Consider the following 26,918-nt stretch of genomic DNA (forward strand, 5'->3'; position numbering starts at 1 on the left):
CCTCGCCTCACCTCGCCCGCCTGCCAGTCAGCATGTCTCTCTTCGCCGAGAGCCTCTGCCTCTCGGCGACCGACAGCTCGTCCAATTTCGCCTTCTCAAGCTCCACGCCCCCCACAACCGTCGCCGACACGGCCAGCCTGCACTCGGACTCGTCCAAGCACGATGTCATCACCGTCGCCGACGACGCCGCCGACGCGCCCCCGGCCTTGCCCCGAGTCGACGATGACGAGGCCACTCTCCTGTCGGCCGCGGCCCCGAGGCCCGTCTCGTCCTCGTCGCGCCGTTCCTCGCGCCGACGCGTCTCGACGCCCGTCTACAACATTCCCCGCCTCAGCGGCACCGAAGGCCACGGGAAACGGCGTGCCAAGGGCGACGAGGTCTCGGATCGCAAGCGCCGCCGCACCATCTCGGGCGACACCCTCGTCGGCAGCATCGAGGTCGCCTCCCGCACGCCCCCGACGGCGCCGAACGAGGACAGCGCCCTCAAGGCCGGCATCGACGCATTGAACCTCGCCTGGTCCCCCGAGCGCCTCAGCATGCCCCCGCGCACCCGCCGCCAGACAACAAAGGATGGCCCGAACGAAGGCGTCCCCTCCGGCTCCCGTCCCGCCATCTCCTCCTTCGCCTCCCTCGGCGCCAAGCTCTCGAGCATGGGCAGCAAGGGCCGCAAGGCCGTCGATAGCGGCGTCGCCAAGATGACGCGCGAGCTGCGCCGCCTCCAGGACACAAACGAGTTCACCGGCATCGACGACAGGCCCGTCATCCATACCGTATGGTCCAATGGCAAATTCGTCGACCCCAACAACCCTCCGCCGCCGCCGCCGCCGCCGCCGCCGCGCAAGAAGACAAAGGCCGAGGCGGCAGCCGACGAGAATACGGCCAAGGCCGCCGCATCCACCAAGGCTGCACCGTCCACCAAAGCCACGCCGTCCAAGGCCACACTATCCAAGACCACGCCATCCAAGGCCACGCCCAAGACATCATCCAAGGCCGCATCCAAGTCCGCGACGAAGCCCACACCAAAGTCCGCGACAAAGTCCACGACAAAGCCTGCGGCACCCGTCTCCGAGCCGGAAGCCGAACGGCAAGCGTCGGAGCCCATCACGAACATCAGGACGCGACGGGTCAAGAGCTACCTCGTCAAGGGGCTCTACGCCGGCCAGGACACGCCCCGCGACGTCACCAAGGGCCTCACCGTGGCCGAGAAGAAGAATCTCGCCCAGCTCGCCGAGCTCGCGCCCGGCCCCTGCACCAACAAGACGATGCCCCTCCCCATCTACACCGGCCTCCGCACCCTCATCGCCGGCCGCGACTTCAAGCTTCCCTACCAAGTCTGCAACCCCATGCCCCCTGGCCAGCCGAAGCCGGACGAGTGGAAGAAGATGACGAGGAGTGCGTTCCCCCCCCTTCCCACCCTTCCCCTTCCCTTCTCCTCTCCCCTTCCCTTCTCCTCTCCCCTTCCCTTCTCCTCTCCCCTTCCTTTCTCCCATCCCCTTGCACCGCCCCCGTCAACCCGCTGACCGGACGGCGCAGATCGCTTCATCGGCGACTCCAAGGAGTACTGGCGCAAGCTGCCGCACCTGCACGACTACCAGAGCAAGTGCGTCTGCACCCCCGACGACGGCTGCGGCGAGAGCTGCCAGAACCGCATCATGCTCTACGAGTGCGACAGCACCAACTGCAACGTCGGCAGCCTCCACTGCCACAACCGCGCCTTTGCCGACCTCGCCGCGAGGCGGTCCAAGGGCGGCAAGTACCGCATCGGCGTCGAGGTCATCAAGACGTCGGACCGCGGCCACGGCGTCCGCAGCAACCGCTGCTTCAAGCCGAACCAGATCATCATGGAGTACACGGGCGAGATCATCACCGAGGTCGAGTGCGAGCGCCGCATGAACGAAGTCTACAAGGACAACGAGGTCCGCGAACCCTCCTTTCCCGAACCCTTGCTTTCCCTCCCCATCCGCCGTGCCCCCTCTCCACCGTCACTCTTTGCCGAGCCAACGCCCCGGCGCCGTCGAGGAAGCTAACGGACGGCGCAGTGCTACTACCTCATGAGCTTCGACCAGAACATGATCATCGACGCCACCACGGGTAGCATCGCCCGCTTCGTCAACCACAGCTGCAACCCCAACTGCCGGATGATTAAATGGATCGTCTCAGGGCAGCCGCGGATGGCCCTCTTCGCCGGCGACCGGCCCATCATGACGGGCGACGAGCTCACCTACGACTACAACTTCGACCCCTTCTCCTCCAAGAACGTCCAGCGCTGCCTCTGCGGCGAGCCCAACTGCCGCGGCGTCCTCGGCCCCAAGACGCGCGAGCCCAAGGCGCCCAAGGCGGACCTCAAGAACGTCGTCAAGGCGACGGTCAAGGCCGGGAAGCGCAAGCTCAAGGAGCTCCTCGGCGACGAGGACACGGCCGCGGCCAAGGCCAAGAAGCGCAAGATCCAGCCGGCGACGGGCGTCAAGCGGTCCATCTCGAGCGCCGGCGTCAAGGCCGCCAAGGGTGCCGCGACGGCCATCAAGAAGGGCATGACGACCATCACCGTCGGCGCGAAGAAGGCAGGGCTCGGAAGCCAGGCCAAGGCGGGCGCGGGCAAGAAGGGCGCCAAGAAGGTGCTCGCAAAGTACGGTCGCTCCGGCAGGAAGCAGGTGCGGATCCCGTCGCAGGCCTCGTCGAGGGCCTCGAGCCTCACCATCGTCGCCAAGGGTGACGAGAGGACAAAGGCAAAGGCCAAGGTCATGGTGAAGGCGAAACCGGTGGCGAAGCCGAAGGTGAAGGTGCTGGCAAAGGCGAAAACGAAGCCATCGGCCGACAACGACAGCCTTGTCTCGGCTTCGACACCGCCCAAGGCGCCCATCGCCAGGATTCGAATCGTGTCGAAGGGCGAGTAGCGAAGGGGGGAGGCGGCACGGACCGTATGCGTGTCGTGCAGGCGGCTCGGCACCGCCCCCGACGCCCATCTCGGTCGAGATGGAGGGTGCGATGGATGCCTTTGATGGTGTGCTGTACTTGGTTTGTTTGCAGCGACGGCGAGGTCGGCTGTCCCTGGGAAATGGATGGACGGTTGGCCGGTATGCTGGCGTCCAGGCGAACGGCGATGGGCATGTAGATGACGGAACCTTTTTGTTCTTCCATATCCTCTTTCGATCTTGGTGTGGGTTTTTGCGCTGTTAGATGCTGGAACGTGTGCGTTGGGAAGTTGAATTTCATGCCTTGATGTCGAGTGTCGACCTTTCTGTCCTCGCCAACCGTGAGCGCCTTTTGCCGTCTCGCTTCCTCGGGCTCGCCATGACTTTCGTCGATGGTATATACTATCGGTGCGCATGTGCGGACGTACGTCCCATGAGCGAACGGGGTATGCCCTCAACTGCCCCTCGGACGCCTGTTATTGCTGAAGAACTGCCACACGATAGGGGGCACCTGGATGTTGCAACCTCTGCCGATGTGCGTGCGCGTTGGACGTTGCTGGAGCTATTTAGGTACACAAACGGAGTGAATAGACGTTGCTGGAGCTATTGAGGTACACAAACGGAGTGAATATAATACATGTGCGCTTAATCTTAGTAGGCAAGTATTTAATTAATGCACATGCACATTACAGCTCGATGCCGTGCAGCACCGAGCACTCCGTGATGGTTGGTGTATTGTATTGCGTGGAAATTATAGTACATACCTAGTAGTCTGTAGCACCTTTACAGTAGACCCTTTCCTTGCTGGAACTGGAAGCGAGCCTAACTGAAGCAACGTTTTCGTACCTACAAAGTACGGAGGATTAGTGCTGTTGTTAGTTCCGTACGGAGAGAGTACTACAGTCACTTGACAAAAATGACGAGTCAGTTTTGGTAGCACTACTCCTACAAGTTGAATCGACATTTTTGCCACCCCACTGTATTCGTCTGCCTCTGCTCTATTACCACCCATCCATTCCAGCAGTCAACACTGCCGCCATCGTCAGGCGTCCTTTTCCTTTCATCTTGCCAGGGCTTCACGACAACGCCAACGAAATCTCTCCTCGGATGCTGCCTGCATGGACTTACCCGTGGCAGCCAACATCCTCGGCATCCTCGGAGCGGTATGGCACGCTGGTCTCTCCGTCCCTGTCCGGCAGCCGTCGGTCGGCTCATTCGTTCCCTTAGGTCTGCTGGTCGGTGCAGGTTCGTTGGCATCGCCACCTTTCACTTCACGACGGAGGGTGCCCTCCCTACTCGCTTGGCCGCTATCTGACTCACGGCCGCGCATGCGTAGTTGATTCCGCAAATCGTCGTCAACTACCGTCGACATCATGCCGTCGGCCTCCAGCCGTCCATGATGATGCTCTGGGCCTGCGCCGGCGTCCCGCTCGGCGTCTACAACATCGTCGAGGAGTTTAATATTGCGCTGCGCATCCAGCCTCAGATACTGACATTCCTGAGCCTCGCCACCTGGATGCAGTGCCGTCACTACCAGAGGGTATCGATCGTCATCGCCCTCAACCCCTCCCGGCGCGCTCGGCTGACAAAGGATAGGGATGGTCCGTCGCACGCTCGCTCTTGGCCGTCGCGCCGATCGTCCTCGCCATGGGCGCCATACAGGCTTCGCTCATCATGGGTCTTCGCATCCTCAAGACGCGCGCCGTGAACTGGCCCCTGACCTTCATGGCTGTCCTGTCGGCCCTACTGCTCGCCTTGGGCGTCCTGCGGCATTACTGGGACATCTACCTCCACCGTACCGTCCGCGGCGTATCCTTTGTCTTTGTCGCCATCGACGCTGCCGGGGATTTGTTTTCCCTCGTCAGCATCTTCTTCCAGCCGCAGCTCGATGTGCTGGGCATGGCCGTGTACGGGACCGAGCTGGTCCTGTGGCTCGGCGTCTTTGCCTGCGGCGCCTGGTATTCCCTGCTGCCTTGGCTGAGGGAGACGTGGTTTTCATGGCACCAGCACGTTCAAGATCGTCGCTCAGATGACGATTCAGCCCAACCCGGACCAGAAGTCGAAGTAGCGCCCACGGTCATTGCCATGCACGACATGCCCTCAACAACGTCGGTATTTCGGACTGCCTCTGCCTCTGCCGAGTCTCTACGGCCCAGGATCATCACTAGGCGAGGTGTTAATGGCCAGGACGAGGCGCAAAGGTCAACGGAGGCATGATGATGCAAGGATCGAATCGAACAGTTCGCTTGACGTCAAGGTATGTATTTCCATGTAGTGAAACGAGTGAGCGTATAGACATGTGGGCCAGCCATTGTCAAGTATCTAGCGAGGCCTGAGCCTTCCATGTACATCCATGCACACCTTTCCCACGCCGCAAGTGGATGCCCCAAACCCGCTGACTTCCACTTTGCAGAGACATGGATGCTACGAGGAGAGATATTCGGTTGGCGTAACCGATTCTCGGTACATTGCCTCTAGCTCTGCCAAACTCTGCTCAGTCGCGAGCGTCATGCGCTGCTCGCCTGTTTGAATTACGGTCAGTCGGAGACTGTGCGGCGCGCGACTCGTGCTCGGAAAGAGGAAGATCCTACCAGTACGACAGGAACAGACCCTGTAGTCAAACCAAATCCCGGCTGACGACGCAGTAGGCGCATCGAATGTGGCCGCAAAAGACGCAGGCGGGCGTCGTATCGTACAGCATGGTACCGCCGGCGCAGTTGTGGCAGATCCACATGTACTGGACCCGGCGAGCGGCCGGCTGCTGGGTACGCTGGCTGGGGCACATGGCGAAGCCTTGGGAAGGATTGTTGGTATGGTTGATGATGACCGTCGGGGAGCTTGAAGCCTCGATGAGGGTTTGAGATAGACAGAAGAGAATATTGCTTCGATGATGATCTCTTCGAAAACGGACAATGGATGGCCTGGAGATGCGGCTCCTTTTATCGTCAAACGTCAACCGCCATCTCGGCGACGGCGCATCAAGGTTTTGCCCACGGCTATGCCCTTGAAGTGGAAGGAGGCGGCCAGGGGAGCGTGACCGAGAGGGTGGCAACTTGAGCACTCGAAAACGCAAGAGGGAGCGACGGAGGGAGCCAGAGCGAGCCAGAGCCATCTCCGGAGCGCGACTGACGGCAGGCCAATCGAGCTTGGGGCGTCGAAAGGGGGCCGCTTGTTCGGTAAGAACTGCGCACATAAACAGGGGCCCATCTCACCCGAGAAGAGGACGAGGAAGACAAAAATGCATCTTTGGGGTCACCTGGAGCGCACAACGAGGCAACGGCTGCTTTCCGGCCATCAGTGATGAGCCTAAAACGGGAGCGGGTTTCTCGCCTCGTGTGTTTCCCAGGTCGGGAACACCGCATGGCGGGGTGATGCTTCTGCTGCTTCTCTTGCCAGCCGCTTCACTTTTCAATCCCATGGTCGGCCATCGCTTCGCCACAGCCAGCTGCGGCCGGCCGAGCGATGGGGGAACCGCCGTTCGACTCATCCTTTCCACGGCCGACCCTTTTTTTCTTCTCCAACGGGGCTGATGTTTTGGCACGGAGCCGGGCAACGGGTCACTGTAGCGCACGTGGCCGGAAGGTTAGATGAGACGAATAGGCTGACAGGCCTGCTTGTGATGCGATGGACGAGATTGGGCACGGAGGGGGGCGGTTCGGGGTCCGGCTTGACGACCACGAGGTTTCGACGCCCTAGCCGTCCGAACGGTCGGGGCGAGCGAGGTGCAGAAGGGGCTGAGTGCTCGCCTTGCGAGAAAGCAAACTGGCCAGCGAAAAGCGGGGAGAGGGGGGAGGAAGGGCCTTTGTTGCCTTGCGGAGGAAGTCTTAATCGGCTTGTAACGACGGCGACTGTGCGGTGTGATTTGGAACTCTCCAGCCGCCTGTGTTTGCCCCTACTTGATCCGTGAACGGAGGCGACAATGCTTGGTCGAAGCAATTCGTGAGACGGTGATGGCGGCCGCCGTCATTCTTCGGGCTGCCTTGGCTTCCATCTGCACGTCACGCCGAGGTTGGCTGAGGGGTTCAGGAGGAGCAAAGGGACGGCGCCGAATAGCAGCATCGGTGACCCTTTGGATACCGAGCGGGTGGCTCACCTGGTCTGCAGGCTGCAAGGCAAACATGCTGGGCGAGCGAGCAGATGATGGCGTCATGTGAAGACCCTTGCATTGCGGGAGAAGTGTTCAGTGTAGGTAGGTGTAGGGGTGAGGGTTGTACACTGTACTCTGTGCAGTACATGTAGTTGTAAGTACTTAAGTATGTGCGTATGCATACTGTACTGTACTTACTGTAAGTACTTACTGTGCGGTGGCAGTACATGTATTGCATGCAAGTACCTGCAGATGTACCAGGAGGTCTATCGGCGACCGGGAGGCATGAGTCCGTCCGAACTGGCCTGTCACGGTCTAGTGGCGAATAAGCGCACATACTAATACCAATTGGATCTACGGAGTAATTACACGGAGTCAACATAAGCACGTTTGATCCGTGCTATTCTTGCACATGTGCGACAGGAATAGCTGGATTATTCCTGTTACTTCCGACGTGAGGCAGACTGTTTGTTCGGTCGAGGCCCGAGAGCCGGCGAACTGATGGCGCGTGCCTAAGCAGGATGCTGGTGCTCCTTGTTCTGGACGGTTTGTTGCATTCATGGTAATAAACGTATAAATGTAAAATTGATGTGGATTATATATTATTAGTACTCCGTACGCTGTACAGTATTAATACTCCGAACACGCTACTGTACGGTACAGTAAGTAAGTAATGCCTACTTACCTGCAACTGCTTACGTGTACTCCGTACTGTATGCGTATTAATAGTAGTTGTACGCAGTGGCCTGGTCCCTATAAACGGACTAGTACCGTGCGGGAACACAGTGCGTGTAGCCTCGCTGCTCGCTATTCGGACAGCCGCCTCCACCCCCTCCCCTGTCGCAGCCTCAACAGTTGACACCACTCTCTCTGCGTGGCGAATTAATTACTGCACCTTCAACTCCAACGGCCAACCCAATCCGACGACAGCCTTCTGCGGCAGCCTCACACGCGCTGACGTCGGTCATGATGCTGCGATGGCGCGCATCACCGACAGCAACCGTGCTGCGACTCGTTGGACCATACGGATCATCCCCGTATTCATCATCGCCGTCTTTGGCCTCGCCATTTACGCCGTCGTCTACCGATTGCTCGGTATGTCCATCCCCCCCCCCCTGCTGGGCGCCTGGCCCGAGGAGGCCAATCGCTCATGGAGAGTTTCGACGATGCAGTCCAGTACCTGTACCGGGAAAAGGGTCAATCCGCCATCGTCGCCGCCCTGCTCTTCCTCTTCTTCCTCTTCTTCCTCCTGACCCTAGCGGCGTACCTGCGGACTCTCTTCACCATCCAACTCGACCCCGGGCTCGTCCCCCTACTCGACGAAGGCGAGCCAAACGAAAAGGGAAAAAGAAAAGGACAGGGAAAAGGGAGGCGTTGGAGGAGGTCTCGCGACGACGCGGAAGCCGCCTGGGTCCCACCCGATCCGAGCCTCGACAGCCCCGGCCTCGAGCAATTCTATAGCAAGGATGTCTTCGTCTGCGAGGCCGATGGCCGTCCCAAGTGGTGCTCCGACTGCGCCCAGTGGAAACCCGATCGGGCCCATCACTCGAGCGAACTCGGCCGCTGCGTCCGCAAGATGGATCACCTGTGCCCCTGGGTCGGCGGCATGGTCTCGGAGACGTGTGAGTAGCGCGCGGCGGCGACGGCGGATCGACCAGTCGACTGACCGAGGCCCATGGTTTCCAGCCTTCAACTTCTTCAGCCAGTTCGTCTTCTACACGACCTGCCTCTGCGCCGTCAGCGTGGCCACGGCCGCCTACTGTCTCCAGCAGCAGATCGACGACGGCCGCACGACGCCCGACGGCTGGGTCGTCGCCGTCCTCGTCATCGCCGCCTTCTTTGGACTCTTCACCTTCGCCATGGTCCTCACCTCGGCCCGATACGTCGTCACCAACATGACCAACATTGACGTTCTCCGCCGACGCCACACCTTGCACCTCGCCCTGCGCATCCCTCGAGATACACCCCTGACCGACGCGTATGCCACCATCGTCTACCCGCTGCAGCCGACGCCGCAGGCCGCCGACGGCGCCGCCACGGATGGGCTAGAGCCGTCGTCGAGAGACCGGCAGGCCACCCGCCTGTTCGCCATCGTACCGGCCGAACCGAGAGAGAATCCGTGGGACCTGGGATTCTGGCGCAACTGGAAATCCGTCATGGGCAGCAACGTCCTCGAGTGGCTGCTGCCCATGAAGCACTCCCCCTGCTGCGACCACGATGGGATGGAGAGCGACTACGAGCTCGGCCGCCTGCTTCCAGCCCTGAGGGCGCGATACGCCGTCCCCGATCTTCCTGCTGACGGGCCGCGACCGAGCGAGACGGCGGAGCCCGGATCGGGGCAATAGCAATAAGCACCTGCCATTGGATTCGGCCGACGTCGTCCCCGCAAGCTGATGCATTGGACTCGCAGCTCCCGGCGGCGAATCATTTCTGGTTTCATGTAGCGCTGAGCATCTTTCATGCCACTTTGTTCCCAGAATATTCATTCCTTGTTCCTTTTCACCATGGCCTGTCCCCTTTTGTTTTGTTCGCAACATGCATGCGCCGTTACGGCAGCCGTAGGCTCCCCTCGAGGAACCATCATTCTTTTCTCGCGCCACCCGGTCCATGACCTGCTAGCCAGGCGCAGTCAATGATTTCCCCTCGTAATCGCTGCCTGTTGATCTCGAGTTCAAAGTTCACCGTTGTCGCCCCACGCGATTTGCGTGAAAGAAACAATGAATGCCACGTAATCGCACCATCGCTGCCTATTGATCTTGAGTTCAAAGTTCGCTACTGATTCCGACTTCAAAGTTCACTGTTGCCGTCCCACGCAATTGCGTGAAAGAAACCGTAAATACCACGTAGTCGGATTGGCCGATGCCTGTTGCTCTCGAGTCCAAAGTTCATTGTCGCCGTCTCGCGCGATTGTGCCAAAGAAGCGGTGGATCCGTCCGGACCTTGGCAGCAATCCTAAAGTGACGACCCTTGACGGATGAACGAGTCTGCGTCGTATGTCGTATGTCGTATGGACTGCGCCGAGTATCCTCGCGCCTCGCCAGTGTCCATCGGGGTATCGCGATGCAGGACATGGATCATGTTGGGGGCAGTGAAGAGGGATGAAGAAGGAACGAGGGAAGAGAAGAGAGAGAGCGAGTGAGGGAATGAAAGCATCGGTCGGGACGCGAGAAGTCGAATCATGGCCGTTGGATGGTTAGGTTGCCGTGATTCAGGTGCCTTGTGCCTGCTGTTGTCGACCTGCGTCACCGCAGGCAGTAGTAGCAGACTTGCAGTGAATCTGGCAGGATGCAGGCGCCGTGCGCCGAACAAGACGCGAACTCTCCCTTTCCATCGCATTTCTTCCTTGAGCCATTGAGAAAGGCCGGGAGCTTCCTCGTGCAGCAGACGTCATTTGCTCGTATACATTAAGGCTCGCATGCTGCGTGCTGCGCGACGTGACAGACGAGAACGGCAATACAATCTCGGCTCCCTTCGTCCGCTCTCCATACGCTTCGTGCAGAGAGAAGGCCAAGTACTTGTACAGCACAGCGCAGGGTCGGAAGCAAGACTCGACTCCAACTGCAAATGCCTTCACCACCCATCACTCTGGTGCTCCGAGGTGCCGGTGATGACGACTGCCAACTGTGGTGGGACTTTTGGGAGGATTACTGCCGTGCCGAGGTCCACGACGGGTCCATTGCCGACCTTTTCACGGACATCCACCCTTGGCGCGCATTGCCGACGACCGGGGGCCAGACCACGGGGGCCGACGGCTGCTTGGCAACGGGCTCCTTGACGGCCGAGGAGGACTCGCTCGACGAGTTCAACGCGCGCTTCCACGCGGCCCAGCAGCGCTTCTGGTTTGCCAAGCTAAATCTTGTATATCACGTGGCTCATGTGCGACATGACGCAGGCGACGAGGACATTGACGTGCGGCTCCGGCTTGGCGGCAATTTGGACGAGTTTTGCGCGGCGCTCGACGACGTCGTCAGCTACCCGGGCGGCTTCGAGCGCGCGACCGACGAAATCCCCGAGTCGGTGATGCAGCAGTGGCTCGAGGACACCTGCGGCGCAACCAGCACCGGCTTCGAAGGCTGGCGAGCGGATGACGAGCAGCAGACTTGGATGTGGTTGCGCAGCTTGCCCTTTCGCTCGAAGCAGGACCGGGAGGGGCCGCGGGAATCGGACGAGACGACGACGACGCGCGCCGAGGAGGAACAGCAGGACAAGTACGGAGTACAGTAGAACCCCCCTTTTTTGTTTAGTTGTACATGGATTTGGGCATTGGTACGGAGTTCAGTAGTAGAGAATCGAAGTCGAAGTTTTTTTTTTCGCTCTTGTCTCGTCGGTTGTCGTTGGAAACGTGGCGCACGGCACGAGAAGCCGGCTTCAATTCTCGGCAATTCATACGACGGGGCTCGAAAGTATACTTCAGTACTTGTACATGTAAGTACATGTACAAGTACAACAAGTACAAGTACTGTAAGTAAGTTAGTACTTACTTAAGTAGGTACGGAGTAGTGGTGAACAAGTATCTGCATATGGAGTACAGGTAGGTAGGTATATGCACTGTACGGTTTACCTGTACATGTACGCTTTACGAGTACTTGTACTTACTTTCGGTGTACATGTACTGGTATGGAGCAAGTACTGCATACTTACTGCACTTGCAATCCCAAGTACTGCATCCTTGATTCCTTGTACACCTGCCTGCATGCATACTGTACTTAAGTATGAGTAGCATCCAGGCATTCCTCGAACACCATGTGTGCCAGCACGGCAAGTGCTCGAAATGCTTTACATATTCCCCGTAGCATTCCGTGCCTGCTGGTGGCATTATGAAGTACAGGACACTTTACTGGCACAGAGTACTGAGTCGGGGTATGAGCAATTCGAGTTGGTGTGCTCAGCCGAGTACCCATGCGTGCCGCTGCTTGCGTACACTCTGGCATGCAGCTCATAGCTCAGTACGCACAAGCACACCATCGATGCACACCAAACCGCATGTGCAGTTCTCTAGAAAATATGGCATTTGCTGATGGCACGTTGCTCAGTGCACAACTCGTGCTCGTAGCCGCGCTCTAACGTGTTACTGCGCCTACTTGTACTTGTAAGGGTGCTGGATAGGTCTGCATATACGGAGTACAGTACGGAGTACATGTACTTGTGTATCGTACTGTAGGTGTAGAGGTAGTTACGTGTTGGGTGCATGCAAGTACGAGCAAGTACATGTATAGTGAGTGTACTTGCTTGCATGTACGTGGTATGTACTGTAAGCAAGTAGTTGTACCTGTACAAGTATACCTGTACAAGTACAAGTAAATATTCGAGTAACCAATAGCGGTCCGTTTGTACCGTAGGCAGGTGCGAGCGGCTGTTCCCGTTTCCTCACCACTTGTCATGATGGCCTGCATCGCACCTGCATCGTTGTGAGGACGACGACACCTTCCCACCAGCCATCGAACGAGCGAACGATGGGGCCGCATCGGCAGGTCCGAGCGCAAAAACCACGAGGCAGCCACGACTCAGCATCATCGTTCCAGAACATCTGCACTCTCCTGCGGCATCCTGGGCTCCCCCAAGGAAGGTACCTCTGAGCGGACCAATGGAAAGCTCGAGCGGGACGAGGGAATTTCCTGGCGGGGTCTTCCGAGTTTCCGCCGGCCCGGTGGAGAAATGGGGACTAGCTTCGGAATATACTTGTAGAAGCTACTTAGTTGTACTCCGTACTTAGTAATTAAGTACTTACTGGACTTGAGTCTTCTTCACTGACGGTCTGGCAGATGTCACGGCCGTCGGTACTCGGAACACACCCACACATCTCCGTGCGATGGAAAATGTCTTCCCGAGAAGGATTTCTACAAGTACCTGCATGCTTGTATGCTCGGCTTTGTCGACTATTCGGTGTAGGTGTACTTACTTGTTGACAAGCATGTGCACTTCTACTTACACCTACACGGGTGGCATGGGCATTTAGATACAATCACCGATGGGTGCAGCAGCACCGTCACGTACCGGCGGCATGTTTATATGCCCATGCAGTGCTCCGTAAGTGCAGCATACTTACAACTACTTGCACTTACAACAAAGTACATGCGCATTTACCTCTGCTTTTATTACTACCAAGTACTTGTAATTACTTGCTTAGTTGTAAGCATGCATGTATTTACGACTACAGTACAGTACTCCGTACTTACAGTGTAAGTAAAGGTGTACTTGCATGTAAGTACTCCGTACAGAACAAGTACATGTTCTTGTACCAAGTACATGTGGTTGTAAGTGTCGGCGTACATCGATATTCAATTACGTACGTTATATCCCATGTGCTCGGACTCGTACAAGTACTTACATGTACACCGTCACATCGGGTCCATGTACTGAGTACAGCTACACGTTTTGTGCACCTTCGACAGAGTACACTTACAGTATAGGTACTTACACATAACCCACTTCCATCAAAGGTACCTGCATGTACTTCGTACTTCGTACTCGTACAGGAATAATCGGCGTTCTTGAGAGTATTACAACTACATGTACTCCGTACAGCACTTCCCATATAGAAGCAAGTACTTACAGATACTCCGTACATCGTGTACACCTGCATGTACCAGTACACTTACTTGCATGCAAGTAAGTAAGTAGTTGTACACGCACAGTACTGTATGCATGTGTACTGTACTTACTTGCGTACTCTCGTCTCCTCACCCTCGCCCTTGCCGATGTCCTCCTTGGCAGATTCTTCTCCCAGATTTCCGCTCGTCTCATGCCGCCACCTCCTCCGTGCCCTCCTCTTCTTCCCTCCCAGCCGTCGACATGTCCAAGCCGGACGGAAGCAGCTCGTCGTCCTGACAATGACCTTGGAAAAACTGAATCTCGACAGTCGGTCGCTGAGCCCGTTGCCCTCGAGCCTGCGCGGCGGCCTCATCGCCATCGCCGTCCTCGCTCTCGTCTCCTTCGTCGCCTGTGCGACGCTCTTCGTCTATCTCACCACCAAGCTCGTCGCCTGGCGCTACTTCCTCAAGGAGCACCCTTCACCACCCTCCCCCCAAGTGCCCGCCTCACCGCCTCAGCCGACGACGGAATTCACCCTCGGCATCGACGGCATCTTCAAGGGTCCCCCGCGAGATGGAGACCAGGATGACGCCGCTTCGGACCTCCCGTCGTCGGGTGCCGTCCTTCGCTCGCAGCCGGTCAGGAAGCCGCCGAACCAGTTCCTCGTCTTGATCTATAACCTCTTCCTCGCCGACATGCACCAGAGCCTGGCATTTCTGCTCAACGCCATCTGGCTGCGCCGCGACGGCATCCTCGTCGGCACCTCGACTTGCTGGAGCCAGGGCTTCTTCGTCTCGACGGGCAACTTGGCGAGCAGCATGTTCATCATGAGCATTGCCATTCACACCTACATGTCCGTCGTCGAGAAGCGCCGTCCGCGCCAGAGATTTCTGTACCTTTCCGTCGTCGCCATCTGGCTCTTCGTCTACCTCGTGTCCCTTCTACCCGTTGCCCTGACGCGGAATGGTGAGGAACACGGCGGCTTCTACGTCCGCGTGGGCGCCTGGGTATGTCTTGGTCTTCCCGTCCGACCCGTCCGGGGACCGCAGCTAAGCGTTTGTCAGTGCTCGATGAACAAGGAGTACGAAAATCTCCGTCTCGCCACCCACTACTTGTTCATCATCCTCGCGCTCACCATCACCTCGGCCCTCTACGTCACCACCTTCATCTCCCTGCGCCGACCGCGGACCCGGGCCCGCAAGACGGTCGACCCCGACGGCGAGGCCGTCTTGACGCACAAGACGGCCTTCCTCATCTACCCTGCCATCTACGTCGCCTGTACCATGCCCCTAGCCTTTGGCCGCATCGCTACCATGGCCGGCCAGAAGCTGCCATTGGGCTTCTTTTACTTTGCAGGTGCCATGATTGCCTTCAATGGCTTTTTTGACTGCTTGCTCTTCGGCTCGACCCGCAACGTGCTCATCTTCGGCCTCGCCGAGGACCTCGGTTCCGAGGATACGGGCGTCAAAACCTTTGCCTTTCTGCAGACGCCCAAGTCGCGCCAATTCGGCAACCTCGTCTGGATCGAGGGCGGACGTGCCGCGCCTGCACGGGAGGACCCCGTCGATCGCCCTTGCTTTTGGCATCGTCTGCGAAATGGTAGGCGGCGAACGGAACACTGGCCGCGACAGGAGCCGCGAAACACGAGCCGAGCATCGCTGAGGTCCACGGCGATTCACATGGACACGGTCATGAGCGTCGTCGTCGAGGCGGGCGAGTCTAATCAGCATCAGAGCTACCCGCGCGCGGCCAGTGCGGCCACGTCGTCGCTCAAGAGCGCCGACGAAGTGTACATCAGCTGAAAAGCCAGCCATGAAGGAGGTTCATGTTCAAGTCGATGAAATGCAAGGCGCGTTTAGGCCGTGCCGGCCGTTGCGTCCTCACCATCTGCCACGGCCAAAGCGCGAAACACGAACCGGGCCAGTCCAGAAGGATTCCCCGTCGCTCGACCTACGACTGCGGATTGGGGCCGTCGATGATGGTCACTATGCATCCGAAGAATTGCGAAGTGGATTGGTCAGTCTTGCAGGCAGGCAACCGGATATGCCTGTCGGCGCCTTAGCTCGAAGCTGACCGAATATGTGCATTATACTTTGCAGAGAAGAACTCCCGACACGTTTGCAGGCTCCGCTCCTTGTCAAGTTGAAGACCTTCTGGCCCAGAATCCTCCTCCTTTACCCTGTCTTGAACCGGCACCGAAGTCATCGTTTCATCTCGACTTGCACTTCTTGTTACATTTTCCTTCACTTGGACGCCGACATTTCCACATCGTTGTTGTCGGAAGTCAGGACTTGTCCTGTACGGCACCATGAATTGCTCCCCAAACTCCGCCAATCCCAGCACGGGCGACGAGAGTCTCAAGGAAACAATCGACGACTTGACACGCATCTTCGACGTGCGGTACTCGGATAAAACCAAGCTGATAAGTGTTGGCAACGCCATTGTCACCATTCTGAGCAAGACAAGCTTCGCCAATATTACGACCGCCACCATCAAGGCCTTGATGTTCCTCCTTGCCACGTGGAGCCGCGCCGTGCGCCGAGTATTCGACGATGCGCTCCTGCCCATAACCGAGGATGCTGAACTTTTTGTCCTTAAAGACTGCTTTGAGGATGCGTGCCGTTTGTGGTATGACATTGAATGGCAGTAGCGACTGGAACCCTGTCGTCGCACGCCAAGACAGGGCCGATCTCAGGCGAGATGCGTCTTCATTTGTCTACCACCGTGTGTTGGCACAGGAACATGGAAGCTGCCTGCCCGGGACGAAAGTAACGAATTGAATGACTGAAAATGAACATTGCTGGAACGATATACCCTACGCCGTCCAAACCGCGCACCCGGACTTGAAAACTGGGGGAATAGGTACGAAATTTAGATTGGGTTTTCTGTTGCACCGAGTTAGGTTTGGGGGGTCTTGGAAAAGAGCAATAGACAATAGAAGTTTGGAAATGCAACCTTTGGCAATGTTTCCGTCACCTTGGTGCTATGTTGATTTTCCATTACATGGCATTATGAGATGTCTCATAGCCGCACATGTTCAACTTCAGAAATGCTTTTGCACATGTGCGTACCTGTAGGAGCCAATGTACAAGGTAGATAGGTATGTCGACCGTAAGTGCTAGGCTGGAAACGGCCCTTTCTGGCCTTCCTTTTCTCGGTGTCGTGCACGTATAGCCTCTCTCGGTTGCATCCAGGCGGCAAGTCGCCATACCCAATTTCCAACATCAACTAGCTATTTACATTCTGCTGCCAGACCCCAGAGATGGTCCCGTGAGCGCGGAATGTACTAAAATGATAAAACTACCTGTGCCGATTATTATATGCAAGGAACATGCTTCATAATGTTTTCAGTGGCGCGGCTCATGTTCCAGCAGGGCTAAGGTCGCAATATCTGTATACCCTGCCCCCTTCGAGTTCCAGGGGTATCCTTCCTCGGATAGGAAATACCCCATCGAGGCATGAAACAAGACAGCATCACCTGACAAACATGCATCAATGGTTTGATCCAACTTCAGCTTGACCGAAGATCTATTTTAGATAATGAAATTGGAGTGGCAAGGAAAAGGGCAACGGGCGCCACCAGGGCGAGTGCCAGTTTCCCCTTGCCACTACTCTACTTGCACGTCAGTCTAGACGACTCCGGGAGCATCAAAGGAGCTCGTCACTCGTGGCTGCTCTTCTTTCGTCTGCCCCGCCTTGTTGTTGGTGGCTTTGTTGGCATTGCCCCGTCCCTGGGTTTTTCCTTGTGTTTTCCCCTGAGTCTTTCCCTGGGCCTTGGTCTGTCCCTGCGTCCTGGCCTTTCCCTGCGTCCTGGCCTTTCCCTGCGTCCTGGCCTTTCCCTGCGTCCTGGCCTTTCCCTGCGTCCTGGCCTTTCCCTGCGTCCTGGCCTTTCCCTGCGTCCTGGCCTTTCCCTGCGTCCTGGCCTTTCCCTGCGTCCTGGCCTTTCCCTGAGCCTTGGTCGCTCCTTGAGACCTTGCTTGTGTCGCTTTTTTCCCTCGCTGTTTTGCCGCGCCGTTTGTAGCCCCCTGTGTCTTCGCGCCGCCTCGCGCCTCCAGAGCGCCTACCTGAGCGCCCCCATTGCTGACAACGACGTATCTTTTGTCTAGAAAACCAACGCTGTCGACATTTCCAACCTCTGTCGCCGACGCCGCTGTGCCCTCCAAATCACGAAGATCCGAGTCTGAGTCAACGACGGCCTGCGGCACGGCGAGGGCGCCAGAAATGAGGGCAGAGATGATGGCGGATGTGATCTTCATTGTAATTTTCTGTCTTTTTTTCGTTACTGATTGTTTATGGTGGTGTGTATGTATGAAACGTGAAGCGTGAAGCCCAATGAACGATGAGTGATGAGTGGTGAGGATGAGTGATGTCTTGGCCAGATTTTATCCCGAGATCAGTGAAAAGCGGTGGCCTTTTGTATTCAATCTGATCCCCATCAGGAACTTTCTAAAATGATGAGTCAAGATAAAACACTAGTATGGAAAGAGTTTGGATTTCTGTTGACTCGATAGCATCCTCTGCGACGCGGGAAGCGTCAGCATTCTTCCATTGTTTGAGCCCCTCGGGCACTTTCTCAGACTGGTGATGGAGAAGCAAATGCCCACCATTCCATGCAATATCGGCTGATACAGACAAATATACAAGCAGTCCCTAGCGTATTCACACCGAAATTCCTCCTGTCGACATAGGGAGTTAAATGCGCATTAGGTGCTGTCCGTTGGAACTTGGCAAGCAAGTCAGAGTGCAATGCAAGGCTCTGCAGACTTGGTCGCAATTGCACCCAAACTATTATCTTTGGCATCAAATGATGAGAAGCAGCTATGACGGCTGTATTCCACGGCACTGATGAGCTGGACGATCACAACCCATTCGGCCCTGCAGTCATCACGCAGTTCTGCATTACGGTGAGCGAATCAGACAGGTCATGAAACATGCTCCTGGAACAAAAGTTATCTCAAGTATTGAGATTTTGTTTTGGGTTGGTCAGCACTTCGAGTCTATAGCGGACGGCCCTCTCTTTTGACTTTATTTTGGGACGAAGGATGGATAGCTTGAATCTAGAATTTCTCCGACTGGTCGCCGATCTTCATTGATTTTTGGCCATCTGCATGGTAGCCTATATCGGACATCTAACGGGATGTGACTCTCCTCAGGAGGTAGGATTCAGGGCTTGAAAACACATGCGGATAATTCCCTATTGGGGAAGAGCAGAATGATACACCCACAAAACATGGGCGAATGTCTTCAAATCTTTCGTAAGAAGCTCATGGGAGCATCATTGCAAAATATGAAGCCCCTGAAGGCACACGGAGTGATTTCAGCTGCCTGCAAAGACTTTTATTTTAAAAATAAAAAAACATCTTTTGTGAGCTGAGTGGTTACTTGAAGCAGACAGGTCATTCCTTCATCCGCAGAGTCACCATGATGCTGGCGTGAAGCGTATTTGCCATTTGAATCTTTGTTGGCAATCTCTCTGTCTTAAATGGTCAGATCAAGCGATCCGGCAAACGGTTGGAGAAGCAGCTTGGTCATTACAGTCGACAATTTAAGGAGGTGAGCCCGAACTGGAGATTCCTCGGATGTGAGCAGAACACTGGTAGGTTCTGCGAATTTCGCTCATCATCGATGATGTAAATTTTCAAAAAAAAAAAAAAAAAAAAAAAACCCCAGGAACTATCGACAAAGCAGCTCAAAGCAGCCATCGCCTTTCGGGATCCATTTCCGGGCGGCCGATGTCGGGTAGTTCAATTTCTTGTACTCCACTGCAATCTGCTCGCAGACAGACCACACTCGTCGACGGTTGGCAAGGGTTAGACATTGATTAATCCCGTCAAACGAATACTCTGTTTGGGTCTGTAGCTTCTTTATTGTTTGAATCAGGTCGAGGCGGTGATGTTCTCCCCGACTCAAAACGTCATCCATCTCCCAGAGCCATGGCATGGTTTCGGTGAGGACCCTGGTCCAAACTGTCTTGGACGGCAAAGTCTCGAACATAATCTTGGATGCTTGTCTAAGAGCTGAAATGTCTAAAAGCGGGAGCTGTGCCATCAACTGTTGTCGTATCTCGATGGGGAGCTCGTTAAAGGGGTCGGAAAGGGAGTCGCACCCCTCGCAGCATGGTAAGGCGGCCGGCGCTTGCTGGACTAGGAACGGAGACATGTCGATGCTTTCGGCTGGATTCTTTACAAGCAACTGTAGAAAGGCTGTAAGCACTAAATTATTTAGGACCCTGTTGGTGTGTAATACCTCTGTACCGGGTACAGATATCCAATCTCGATTATCGCGCGGCGGTGGGTCACCGTAGTCGATGTCTAGCATCCAAGTCTCAAACTCATTGGATAGACGAACAAATGCAGAGTATATTAATTCATTGTCGATGGTGCCCTTGATTGCACGCGATAGAAGTCCGTAGCAGGCCTCGTGGAAGGGAAACACGGTGACGCCTCCCATGACGCATGGATACCTGTGTACATCAGTCAATGACGACACAAAACTGCAGCGACTTGAGAGAGAAATAATACGTTATGATATCCTGTTCGAGTTCCTGGACGTGTGGTGGAATCTCTGCCAAGGGTCAACGCGTTATCCAATCACAGGGGTTGAAGCGTAACACACCGCTTCGGTCAGCCACGAGTATCACAGATCCCTATAGAAGTTAGCCTGACGACCTAACTGTCAAATTCGTGACGGACACACATAATCCCCCCCTAAAAATCTGCCTGTCAGATACGACCTGAGACGTCATTAGATTTGATTCGAAAGTGTCTGGAATGCCAGGCTGCAGACTTGCAAACACCCGATGCTTCTGGCCACAGCCCCAAGGCGTTGTTTTCCGATAACCATTGGAGGTCAGGCTCGGAGATTTTGGCTCTGTCGTAGAAATACCTCTCGTCGAGCTCAGACTCTGTGTAACAGAGTCAGGTTTGCCTCGGCATGACTGAACTTTGTGACACTTGAACTACGTGCCTTCCAGTGACGGGGTTCGCGCCAACTCGATGAGATTCGGGGAGAATACGACGCCGCAAATGGCGCAGGATGTTTTCCAATCACCCATTGTGGGAATTTGAAGTCGTTAGAATCAAGCCTAGTGAGGCAGCCGGATACCGTCAGCTCTGTGATTACTTTTTACCGGCAGGGATGGTGGGCACGGGGAAACAGCAGCATTTATACGTGTTCGTCCTAAAATGCGCTGTCCGGAATAAGTATGTTATGTACGGATTACTCCGTACTCTGGATTCCGTAATACGTACAAGCATGTACAGTATCTTCCGAATTCTATTAATAATTTGCGTGTAATGCCACATGATGACATGTGGGGATGCGGTGGCTGTTGGGCCGAGGATCTCGCAGGGCAGGGTAAGCTTTCAGGTCCCAATCCGAGCAGATTCATGTAAACAAATAAAAAAGTGCAGACAAACACCTGCGAGAAATACCTATCATCTTTCCTGCAAGTTGTCCGGACCGCGTAATGCTGCGACTTCATTCAGAGCGAGGTGGATGCAACTCGGCGATTTCTTGTATGTTCTTGGGACTCGATCCAGGAAGCATCTGCCCGTAGGCGGTGTATTATAGAAGTCATGCTCAAGATAAATTGTCATTTTTGCTTCCAGCTTAGTTGTTCCTGGCCGAAATTGGCCGCCGGTCGCCTACATGTTGAAGTTACTCACTGTGTCTCGGGAACAGTCCTTCCCGTGTCATGATAGGTTTCGTCGAAACTAGGCTGGAAGATTTGTGTGTGATGAAGAACATCAGGGCAATGAAAACCGAAGCCGCGTCGTTCCATGTCCCTGTACGTTGCTTGCCCAAACACAACAACAGCGACAGAACTCGTCTCGAACTGCAGCCTCATTTATGGTCTGTCTGTGGCATCTCGATCGAATAATCAGAAGCTATGTCCCGTGTACATTGCGCGAGAATTGATATTTGGACGGGGTGGCCACAGTGTTTCATGTCGAGGAACAAAGGATTCGGTGAATATTAGAGGTTATGCGGGTGACCGCGGAGACGAGGGGTTTGTATAGTCGACGATCACAGTCGGTACACAGACCTATTTTGGTGAAGGAAATTAGTGAACAGTTCAGTGAAGGGGGCAAATAAAGGGGATTTGCGTGATCAGGGCCCAATTATATCGTCACTACACTGGCTCGGTGATTGACGGTCCTGTTCAAAGCAGGTAGATGAATGACGGAAGGACGACTTGGGCCGACTATAAAAGGACCAGGCCCGACCAAGGGTTCAGGAAAGACAGAAAGCTGTATCAGCAACTCCTGAACCATTCACAGGGCCACTCACGACAAGCTACACGGTCTCCCCTCAATTCGGCCACCGTTGGTCCAACAGAGAATCGAAATGGATCTTCAGAATAAACTCGAAGCGGCCATAACGCGTAAAAACAAATACCTTCAAGAAATGTTGGATTTCGAAAAAAATCTGGTAGAAATTAACGAGCAGCTCGACTGGCATGAAGATATGAAGGCCCAACTGGAGGCCGACCCGAGCTCGGAAGAAAAGGATCGTTCGCGTGAGTTGTTGCGCAGACACCTTAAACTCACCATCGATCTCTTGTTTGTTCGAACGGACAGGATGCTATCGTTGGACAAGAAACTGGTCGAGGCGGAAACGGAACAGAGGATGCTGGAGGAGAAGATCCGAGAGCAGGATAGTGCCAGTTCGTAGGCTCACCGTCAGTTGCAGCACAAGTTGACAGCACTAGAATAGCTGGACAGACATCGTGAAGAGATGGAACATCTTTAGCTTAACTGAGTGCAGAAAATGGAACATCATTAGCCAAAGCAAAGACAGAAGCTGATTGATGGAAGCTCGCAACAGTCGCCAGCCAACACACGTGCAGGGAGGTTGGACAGTTTGATGTTCGGCTAGAGATGGCGAGAAATGTGAAAGAAGGTGCAAGGGTGCAGCAAAAGAGAGTACGTGTCCTCATCTACTTATCGTAGTTGCAACAACGTCGATGGAAAAGGTTCGTCATCGCTGCCGTGTCTGATATTGAATCGTCCGTCGCTAGGCGGAAGGTACGATATCCAACCCGGCTCCTTCTCTCCCAACTGTCCTAGCCCTGGGCTATAAAACCCTCCAGAATGAAACGAATCTTCCCATCTCAACTATCCTCTCCTCTACTCATCAATCACGAATCCCTGAAGCTCGTCGATGAGCCCCCAACCTGGTACACACCTTTGCCTCAACACCTCACCACCTGTGCCAGACACGCTGCAGAGCTGCTGCGTACCTTGCAGGACGATTAGACCAGAGCAACTTGAACTCCCACTACCCAAGGTGGGAATTTTGCCCAAGGTAGGTGTTTAATGTTCAATACTGGCATCGGCATCATCAGCATGAGCTTCAGCATCGAATAACACTTTCAGCTGCAGCCTCGAAAACAAGATCGTCATCACCCACCACTGTCGCGCGAAACCGTCATCGGCGGGACAGTCAGTACTCCTTCTCAGCCGCACCGCACGTTTTCCGCACTGCCTGCTGCCGTGCATGGTTATCAACATGGCCTACATCGGTCCAGGGTATTCATCCGCTGTCCAGTCGTGCTCGATGAATCTCGACAGTCACGGACGGACTTTTGAACGTGGAAGGTCGAGGTTTGGATACAATGGCCATGATGTACCTCGACCCAATGTTGACAGGCGAGATTCACCTCAATCCCGACACCAGCCTTTACCATGGTCGACACCGTCACGCAGATACGTGAGCCTCCCATCTGGTCTTACACTACAGAAAGGCGCGCTCGAGAGCATAATGAACCGTGGCGAGAGTGAAACGGTAGTAAACCGCCCAGACGCACACCGAGACGGCCGGGTGAAGCTCAAGACGGACAATAAGCAGAGCGGCGTGAATGATTCTGCCAAACCATCACCCGTGCCGAAGGCCTCTTGGAGTACCAGTGCGGCCTGCGGGGTGATCACCGAAGATCGAAAAGGCGAAAATTGCCGCGACCGCGACTCCGCAAGAGTTGCGAAGTTTCAGACCGCAAAGCAATCACCAGTTCCCTCGTTGCCCCCGAAGAAAGGAACGGGCCAGAGTCGCCGGAAGGCTTTGAAGGACAGGTTCTCCTGGAGGATTTTTGGCCGCTGAAGTTCACTGGACAGGGTTTCTCAACCTATATGACTTGACTCTGTTACATCGCTTTCTCATCCTTGAAACTGTATCGCATCGCTTTATTGATTTCTCGCTGCATTATGCCATTCGTTTCCTACTCTTTACCTTTTCAATACATGCTGGCAAATGCGCAGAAAGGGGGAGTCAGAGTGTCGTCTGTAAATCGTTAATGAGGAGTACTACCTATTAATTAGAATGGACTTTGGTGACAATGATGGCGACATGTGAGCGTCACTGCAGCCGACGACACATGCCATCCGGAACTTCCTACCTACGCATGATGGGCACTGGATGCAATAGAACGGGCATGGCCTCTGCAATTGTCATGGTACTATATTGCCTACAAGATGCAAGGGCTGGCTACCCAAGGCTGGGGAAGCAGTATTCTGCAACGCATCTGCCTTTCTGCGTGTGCAGAGACGTAGCCTGAGGTGGATGAGCTGGGCCCGTGTCTGGCAAGACCGAAATCGCCACGGAGCCGACACCACTCGGCTTGGCCAAAAGTGATTGTGAAGCGGATGCCTTGTCGGCGATGAGTGACTTGTTGGCAATGCGCAATGCGAACGCTGTTCAAATGCGGATAATAGTTGGGTGAGAGCATCATTTGTGACAGAAAATCCCACGACCTAAACATCCGTTACCTATGTAGTCCGCTTGCCACTAATAGTCGTAGCGTCGATTCAGAATCGTCCAAGGTGAAGCTGCCCTCACACCTTCGCTCACAGAAGAACTATTTACACAACATGCCAAAAAAATATGCACTGAAAAGCCGTTAATTGATCTAGATTCGTTGATGAAAAAATCGTGGCTGCTGAACACATTCGACACGGGCATCGCCAATTGCATTCGGTCAGCTCATCGCATGGCTGGTAAACAAACTCACCCTCATACATAAGGCTTTTCCATATCCTGTCCGGCCCGATGAGTGAGAAAAAGGGTGTTGTAGCATTAAAACAGCGAGTTGGAATTCTGCTGGCCGACGAGGTGCTATACGCTTAGGGCGACGGCGTCCTTGCATCCTGCCACCGTGCGGTTGCGTCCAGGTCGGCCATCGGACGCCGCTCTCGACATCCGCCGCGTTCTAAGCCGAGATGAGTGGTCGGGGCCGGTGCTGGTCCTCTTCGTCGCTGCTGCATCTGCCGTTGTGGCCGTCGTGTTGTCGTGCCACCAGTGGTGCAAGACGTCGCACTGCCACCGCGAGAGGTTCGGAATACGGCAGGACAGGGTCGAGACAAAGGTCGAATGCAACAGCTGTGCGTGCAGAGGCGACAGTCTTAGTTGGTGGAGCAGCCACCGGTTGACAAAGTCCCCTCTGTCTCCAGCCGAATCCATCTGCGGCTGCATCAAGCTGTCAATGGAGCACTCCTTGGCCGCGAGACGCTGCTTCGCCAGCTTCCGCGGGTCGTCGTTTGGCAGCAGACTGGCCGCTCGGAGGGCTTGCTTCGGCGTCTGCGGCGTCGGCTCGAGAAGGTGATCCGGCTGCGAGAGGAGTTTCGGGAACGTGCTGTGGGCGAGCGTCTTATGGTTGGCAAGTATGTACGGCACGTCATCCAGCTGCACGTCGTCGAACTTGATGCTTGGGTCCAATGCGTACACCATGCCGATTGACATGTGCTCTCGCATGATCTTCTTGTCTTCGCAAAGTCTTTTGAGTCTGTCGACTCGCTGTCCGAGCTTCACAACATCAGCCTTCATCCGTGCTTCTTCCGTCGGAAACTCGTCCAAGAACTCATCCGTGTCGTTGGTCGCCCCCTTTCCCAGCTTCGTCTGTACATCGGCTTCGTATTCGTACTGCTTCTTAAGGAGCAACAGGTCTTCGTACTCCTCCTTGGCGTTCTGCCGGTAGGCAACGGCCCTGGTTAGCTGAAGGTACAGCGGATGCACGTCCTCCAGCGCCCTGTCGGCCGAGATCCCCGTGAGCTCGAAGGGCATTTCGGAGGGCAAGTTATCCTTTGCAGATTCGGACGCGTTACTGCCCGAAGGGGAAACGCGCTCGGAATTCGTCCGTCCCGCGGCGAGCAGGCTAAAAAATGTTGTCTCGAGGGCACTCAGCTCCCTTTCTTCCACGTCCATCAAGAGCTCGAGCGTCTCGTACTCTTCTTCTTGAGAGTGATACTCGTCTCTGAGGTCCTGCATATCCGCCACGTGACTGTTCAACTCCTGGACCGAGATCTGAAAATATCCCGCACTCCTAGCGAGTACTGGTCGAAATACATTCATGAATTCATTGTCGGCCTTGTCTTTTCGGTACCGCAATTGTCTCAACTCTTGCCGTTTCTGGGCCATCTGAGTCTTGATTCTGCCCACCTTGCTTCTCCTTTCCTTCAGCCTCGTCCACAACAGTTGTACCTCGGCGTAGGAGGATGCTCCCGAGAAGGAAGAGTTATCACCTGCCGAGCCAGCATCCACGGAAGGCGGGAACGGGTGCGTCGCCATGCGTCGGGTCTCGCGGATACTCTGCAAATTCTCATACTGCGACACCCATGCCGTGATGCGATTCGTTGCCACAGATCTGCTTCGCAGAATCGAGGCGTGGCTTGAGGCTGGAGCTGGGAATTGAGGTGGAAACTGTCGCGAGATTCTATAGAGCAGGCCGTCGGATTCAGAGGAAGATTCCGAGCTCCAAGTCGTCGTTCGCATAATGATGTTCGGCGAGTCGGTAGAGGAGACCAATTGTGGACCGTCACTGCATTGATTTGCTTGATGCCGGCCTCTGGCATTGCCATCCTTCCATTGGCATTGCCGACGTGGGCTGTGAACGGATGAACGCGACGGAAACCGCAACGGCAGTGGCAGCCGTCTGGATGCACATCCCTTTTCACTGCTTCTCTGGCCCTGGGTATGAACCAGGTGCGTAGGTGGCAGAGGTAGAGGTTGGGGTGGAGGTGGAGGGTTGACATCGTATCCGAAGCAAACGGCACGCCCGTCCTCTGCCATGACAGAAGGAGGCGGTGGAGGGAACCTAGCTGGCCACGGATTCGGCTCGGACGTTTGCTTCACTGCAATATCTAGCACCTTGCGCTCCTGGGGCGGCACGGCATCGTCTGAAAATTCCCCACCGTCTGGGTCAAGCACCGGGCTCGAAGAGTGTATCGAAGGGGATGAAGGCCAAGGCATCGACGCTGCGCGGCCACCACCAGGGACGCTGTCGACGGGTGTCAAGATAAAAGGCTGAATCCGAGCAGACTCTAGATTCAAAGTCTCCGCTCGGCTAGATGTCTGTATGGGGCTATTGCCAAGGTTCATCTTGTCGCATTGGCGCG

At 55.5% G+C, this 26,918-nt stretch overlaps 12 protein-coding genes across 12 annotated transcripts; 8 read left to right on the plus strand and 4 right to left on the minus strand.

The window, feature by feature from the left end:
• Nucleotides 1-32: 32 nt before the first annotated feature.
• DCS_04043 (uncharacterized protein) lies at nucleotides 33-2,894 on the plus strand (the record flags this gene model as incomplete). The annotated part of the gene is made up of 3 exons (XM_040801355.1): nucleotides 33-1,392; nucleotides 1,534-1,916; nucleotides 2,040-2,894. 3 exons carry the CDS (start codon nucleotides 33-35, stop codon nucleotides 2,892-2,894), a joined length of 2,598 nt encoding a protein of 865 aa, XP_040656388.1.
• Nucleotides 2,895-4,030: 1,136 nt separating this feature from the next.
• On the plus strand, nucleotides 4,031-5,129 carry DCS_04044 (PQ loop repeat protein; the record flags this gene model as incomplete). The annotated part of the gene is made up of 4 exons (XM_040801356.1): nucleotides 4,031-4,075; nucleotides 4,140-4,157; nucleotides 4,249-4,452; nucleotides 4,509-5,129. The coding sequence occupies 4 exons, from the start codon at nucleotides 4,031-4,033 to the stop codon at nucleotides 5,127-5,129; spliced, it is 888 nt and encodes a 295-aa protein (XP_040656389.1).
• Nucleotides 5,130-5,529: 400 nt separating this feature from the next.
• Nucleotides 5,530-6,024, minus strand: DCS_04045 (uncharacterized protein; the record flags this gene model as incomplete). Its single annotated transcript, XM_040801357.1, has 1 exon — nucleotides 5,530-6,024. The coding sequence occupies one exon, from the start codon at nucleotides 6,022-6,024 to the stop codon at nucleotides 5,530-5,532; it is 495 nt and encodes a 164-aa protein (XP_040656390.1).
• Nucleotides 6,025-7,976: 1,952 nt separating this feature from the next.
• DCS_04046 (palmitoyltransferase PFA5) lies at nucleotides 7,977-9,344 on the plus strand (the record flags this gene model as incomplete). The annotated part of the gene is made up of 3 exons (XM_040801358.1): nucleotides 7,977-8,094; nucleotides 8,172-8,621; nucleotides 8,686-9,344. The coding sequence occupies 3 exons, from the start codon at nucleotides 7,977-7,979 to the stop codon at nucleotides 9,342-9,344; spliced, it is 1,227 nt and encodes a 408-aa protein (XP_040656391.1).
• A 1,219-nt stretch (nucleotides 9,345-10,563) lies between these two features.
• Nucleotides 10,564-11,223, plus strand: DCS_04047 (uncharacterized protein; the record flags this gene model as incomplete). The annotated part of the gene is made up of 1 exon (XM_040801359.1): nucleotides 10,564-11,223. One exon carries the CDS (start codon nucleotides 10,564-10,566, stop codon nucleotides 11,221-11,223), a length of 660 nt encoding a protein of 219 aa, XP_040656392.1.
• A 2,474-nt stretch (nucleotides 11,224-13,697) lies between these two features.
• Nucleotides 13,698-15,332, plus strand: DCS_04048 (uncharacterized protein; the record flags this gene model as incomplete). The annotated part of the gene is made up of 1 exon (XM_040801360.1): nucleotides 13,698-15,332. The coding sequence occupies one exon, from the start codon at nucleotides 13,698-13,700 to the stop codon at nucleotides 15,330-15,332; it is 1,635 nt and encodes a 544-aa protein (XP_040656393.1).
• Nucleotides 15,333-15,838: 506 nt separating this feature from the next.
• On the plus strand, nucleotides 15,839-16,180 carry DCS_04049 (uncharacterized protein; the record flags this gene model as incomplete). The annotated part of the gene is made up of 1 exon (XM_040801361.1): nucleotides 15,839-16,180. The coding sequence occupies one exon, from the start codon at nucleotides 15,839-15,841 to the stop codon at nucleotides 16,178-16,180; it is 342 nt and encodes a 113-aa protein (XP_040656394.1).
• Nucleotides 16,181-17,159: 979 nt separating this feature from the next.
• Nucleotides 17,160-17,786, minus strand: DCS_04050 (uncharacterized protein; the record flags this gene model as incomplete). Its single annotated transcript, XM_040801362.1, has 1 exon — nucleotides 17,160-17,786. One exon carries the CDS (start codon nucleotides 17,784-17,786, stop codon nucleotides 17,160-17,162), a length of 627 nt encoding a protein of 208 aa, XP_040656395.1.
• A 1,417-nt stretch (nucleotides 17,787-19,203) lies between these two features.
• On the minus strand, nucleotides 19,204-19,980 carry DCS_04051 (uncharacterized protein; the record flags this gene model as incomplete). Its single annotated transcript, XM_040801363.1, has 2 exons — nucleotides 19,204-19,722; nucleotides 19,777-19,980. 2 exons carry the CDS (start codon nucleotides 19,978-19,980, stop codon nucleotides 19,204-19,206), a joined length of 723 nt encoding a protein of 240 aa, XP_040656396.1.
• Nucleotides 19,981-21,879: 1,899 nt separating this feature from the next.
• Nucleotides 21,880-22,206, plus strand: DCS_04052 (uncharacterized protein; the record flags this gene model as incomplete). Its single annotated transcript, XM_040801364.1, has 1 exon — nucleotides 21,880-22,206. The coding sequence occupies one exon, from the start codon at nucleotides 21,880-21,882 to the stop codon at nucleotides 22,204-22,206; it is 327 nt and encodes a 108-aa protein (XP_040656397.1).
• An 837-nt stretch (nucleotides 22,207-23,043) lies between these two features.
• Nucleotides 23,044-23,631, plus strand: DCS_04053 (uncharacterized protein; the record flags this gene model as incomplete). The annotated part of the gene is made up of 1 exon (XM_040801365.1): nucleotides 23,044-23,631. The coding sequence occupies one exon, from the start codon at nucleotides 23,044-23,046 to the stop codon at nucleotides 23,629-23,631; it is 588 nt and encodes a 195-aa protein (XP_040656398.1).
• A 1,105-nt stretch (nucleotides 23,632-24,736) lies between these two features.
• On the minus strand, nucleotides 24,737-26,772 carry DCS_04054 (uncharacterized protein; the record flags this gene model as incomplete). The annotated part of the gene is made up of 2 exons (XM_040801366.1): nucleotides 24,737-25,003; nucleotides 25,201-26,772. 2 exons carry the CDS (start codon nucleotides 26,770-26,772, stop codon nucleotides 24,737-24,739), a joined length of 1,839 nt encoding a protein of 612 aa, XP_040656399.1.
• Between the last annotated feature and the right edge of the window lie 146 nt (nucleotides 26,773-26,918).

This window comes from Drechmeria coniospora, chromosome 02, assembly GCF_001625195.1.
Source record: "Drechmeria coniospora strain ARSEF 6962 chromosome 02, whole genome shotgun sequence".
Taxonomy (NCBI): Eukaryota; Fungi; Ascomycota; class Sordariomycetes; order Hypocreales; family Ophiocordycipitaceae; genus Drechmeria; species Drechmeria coniospora.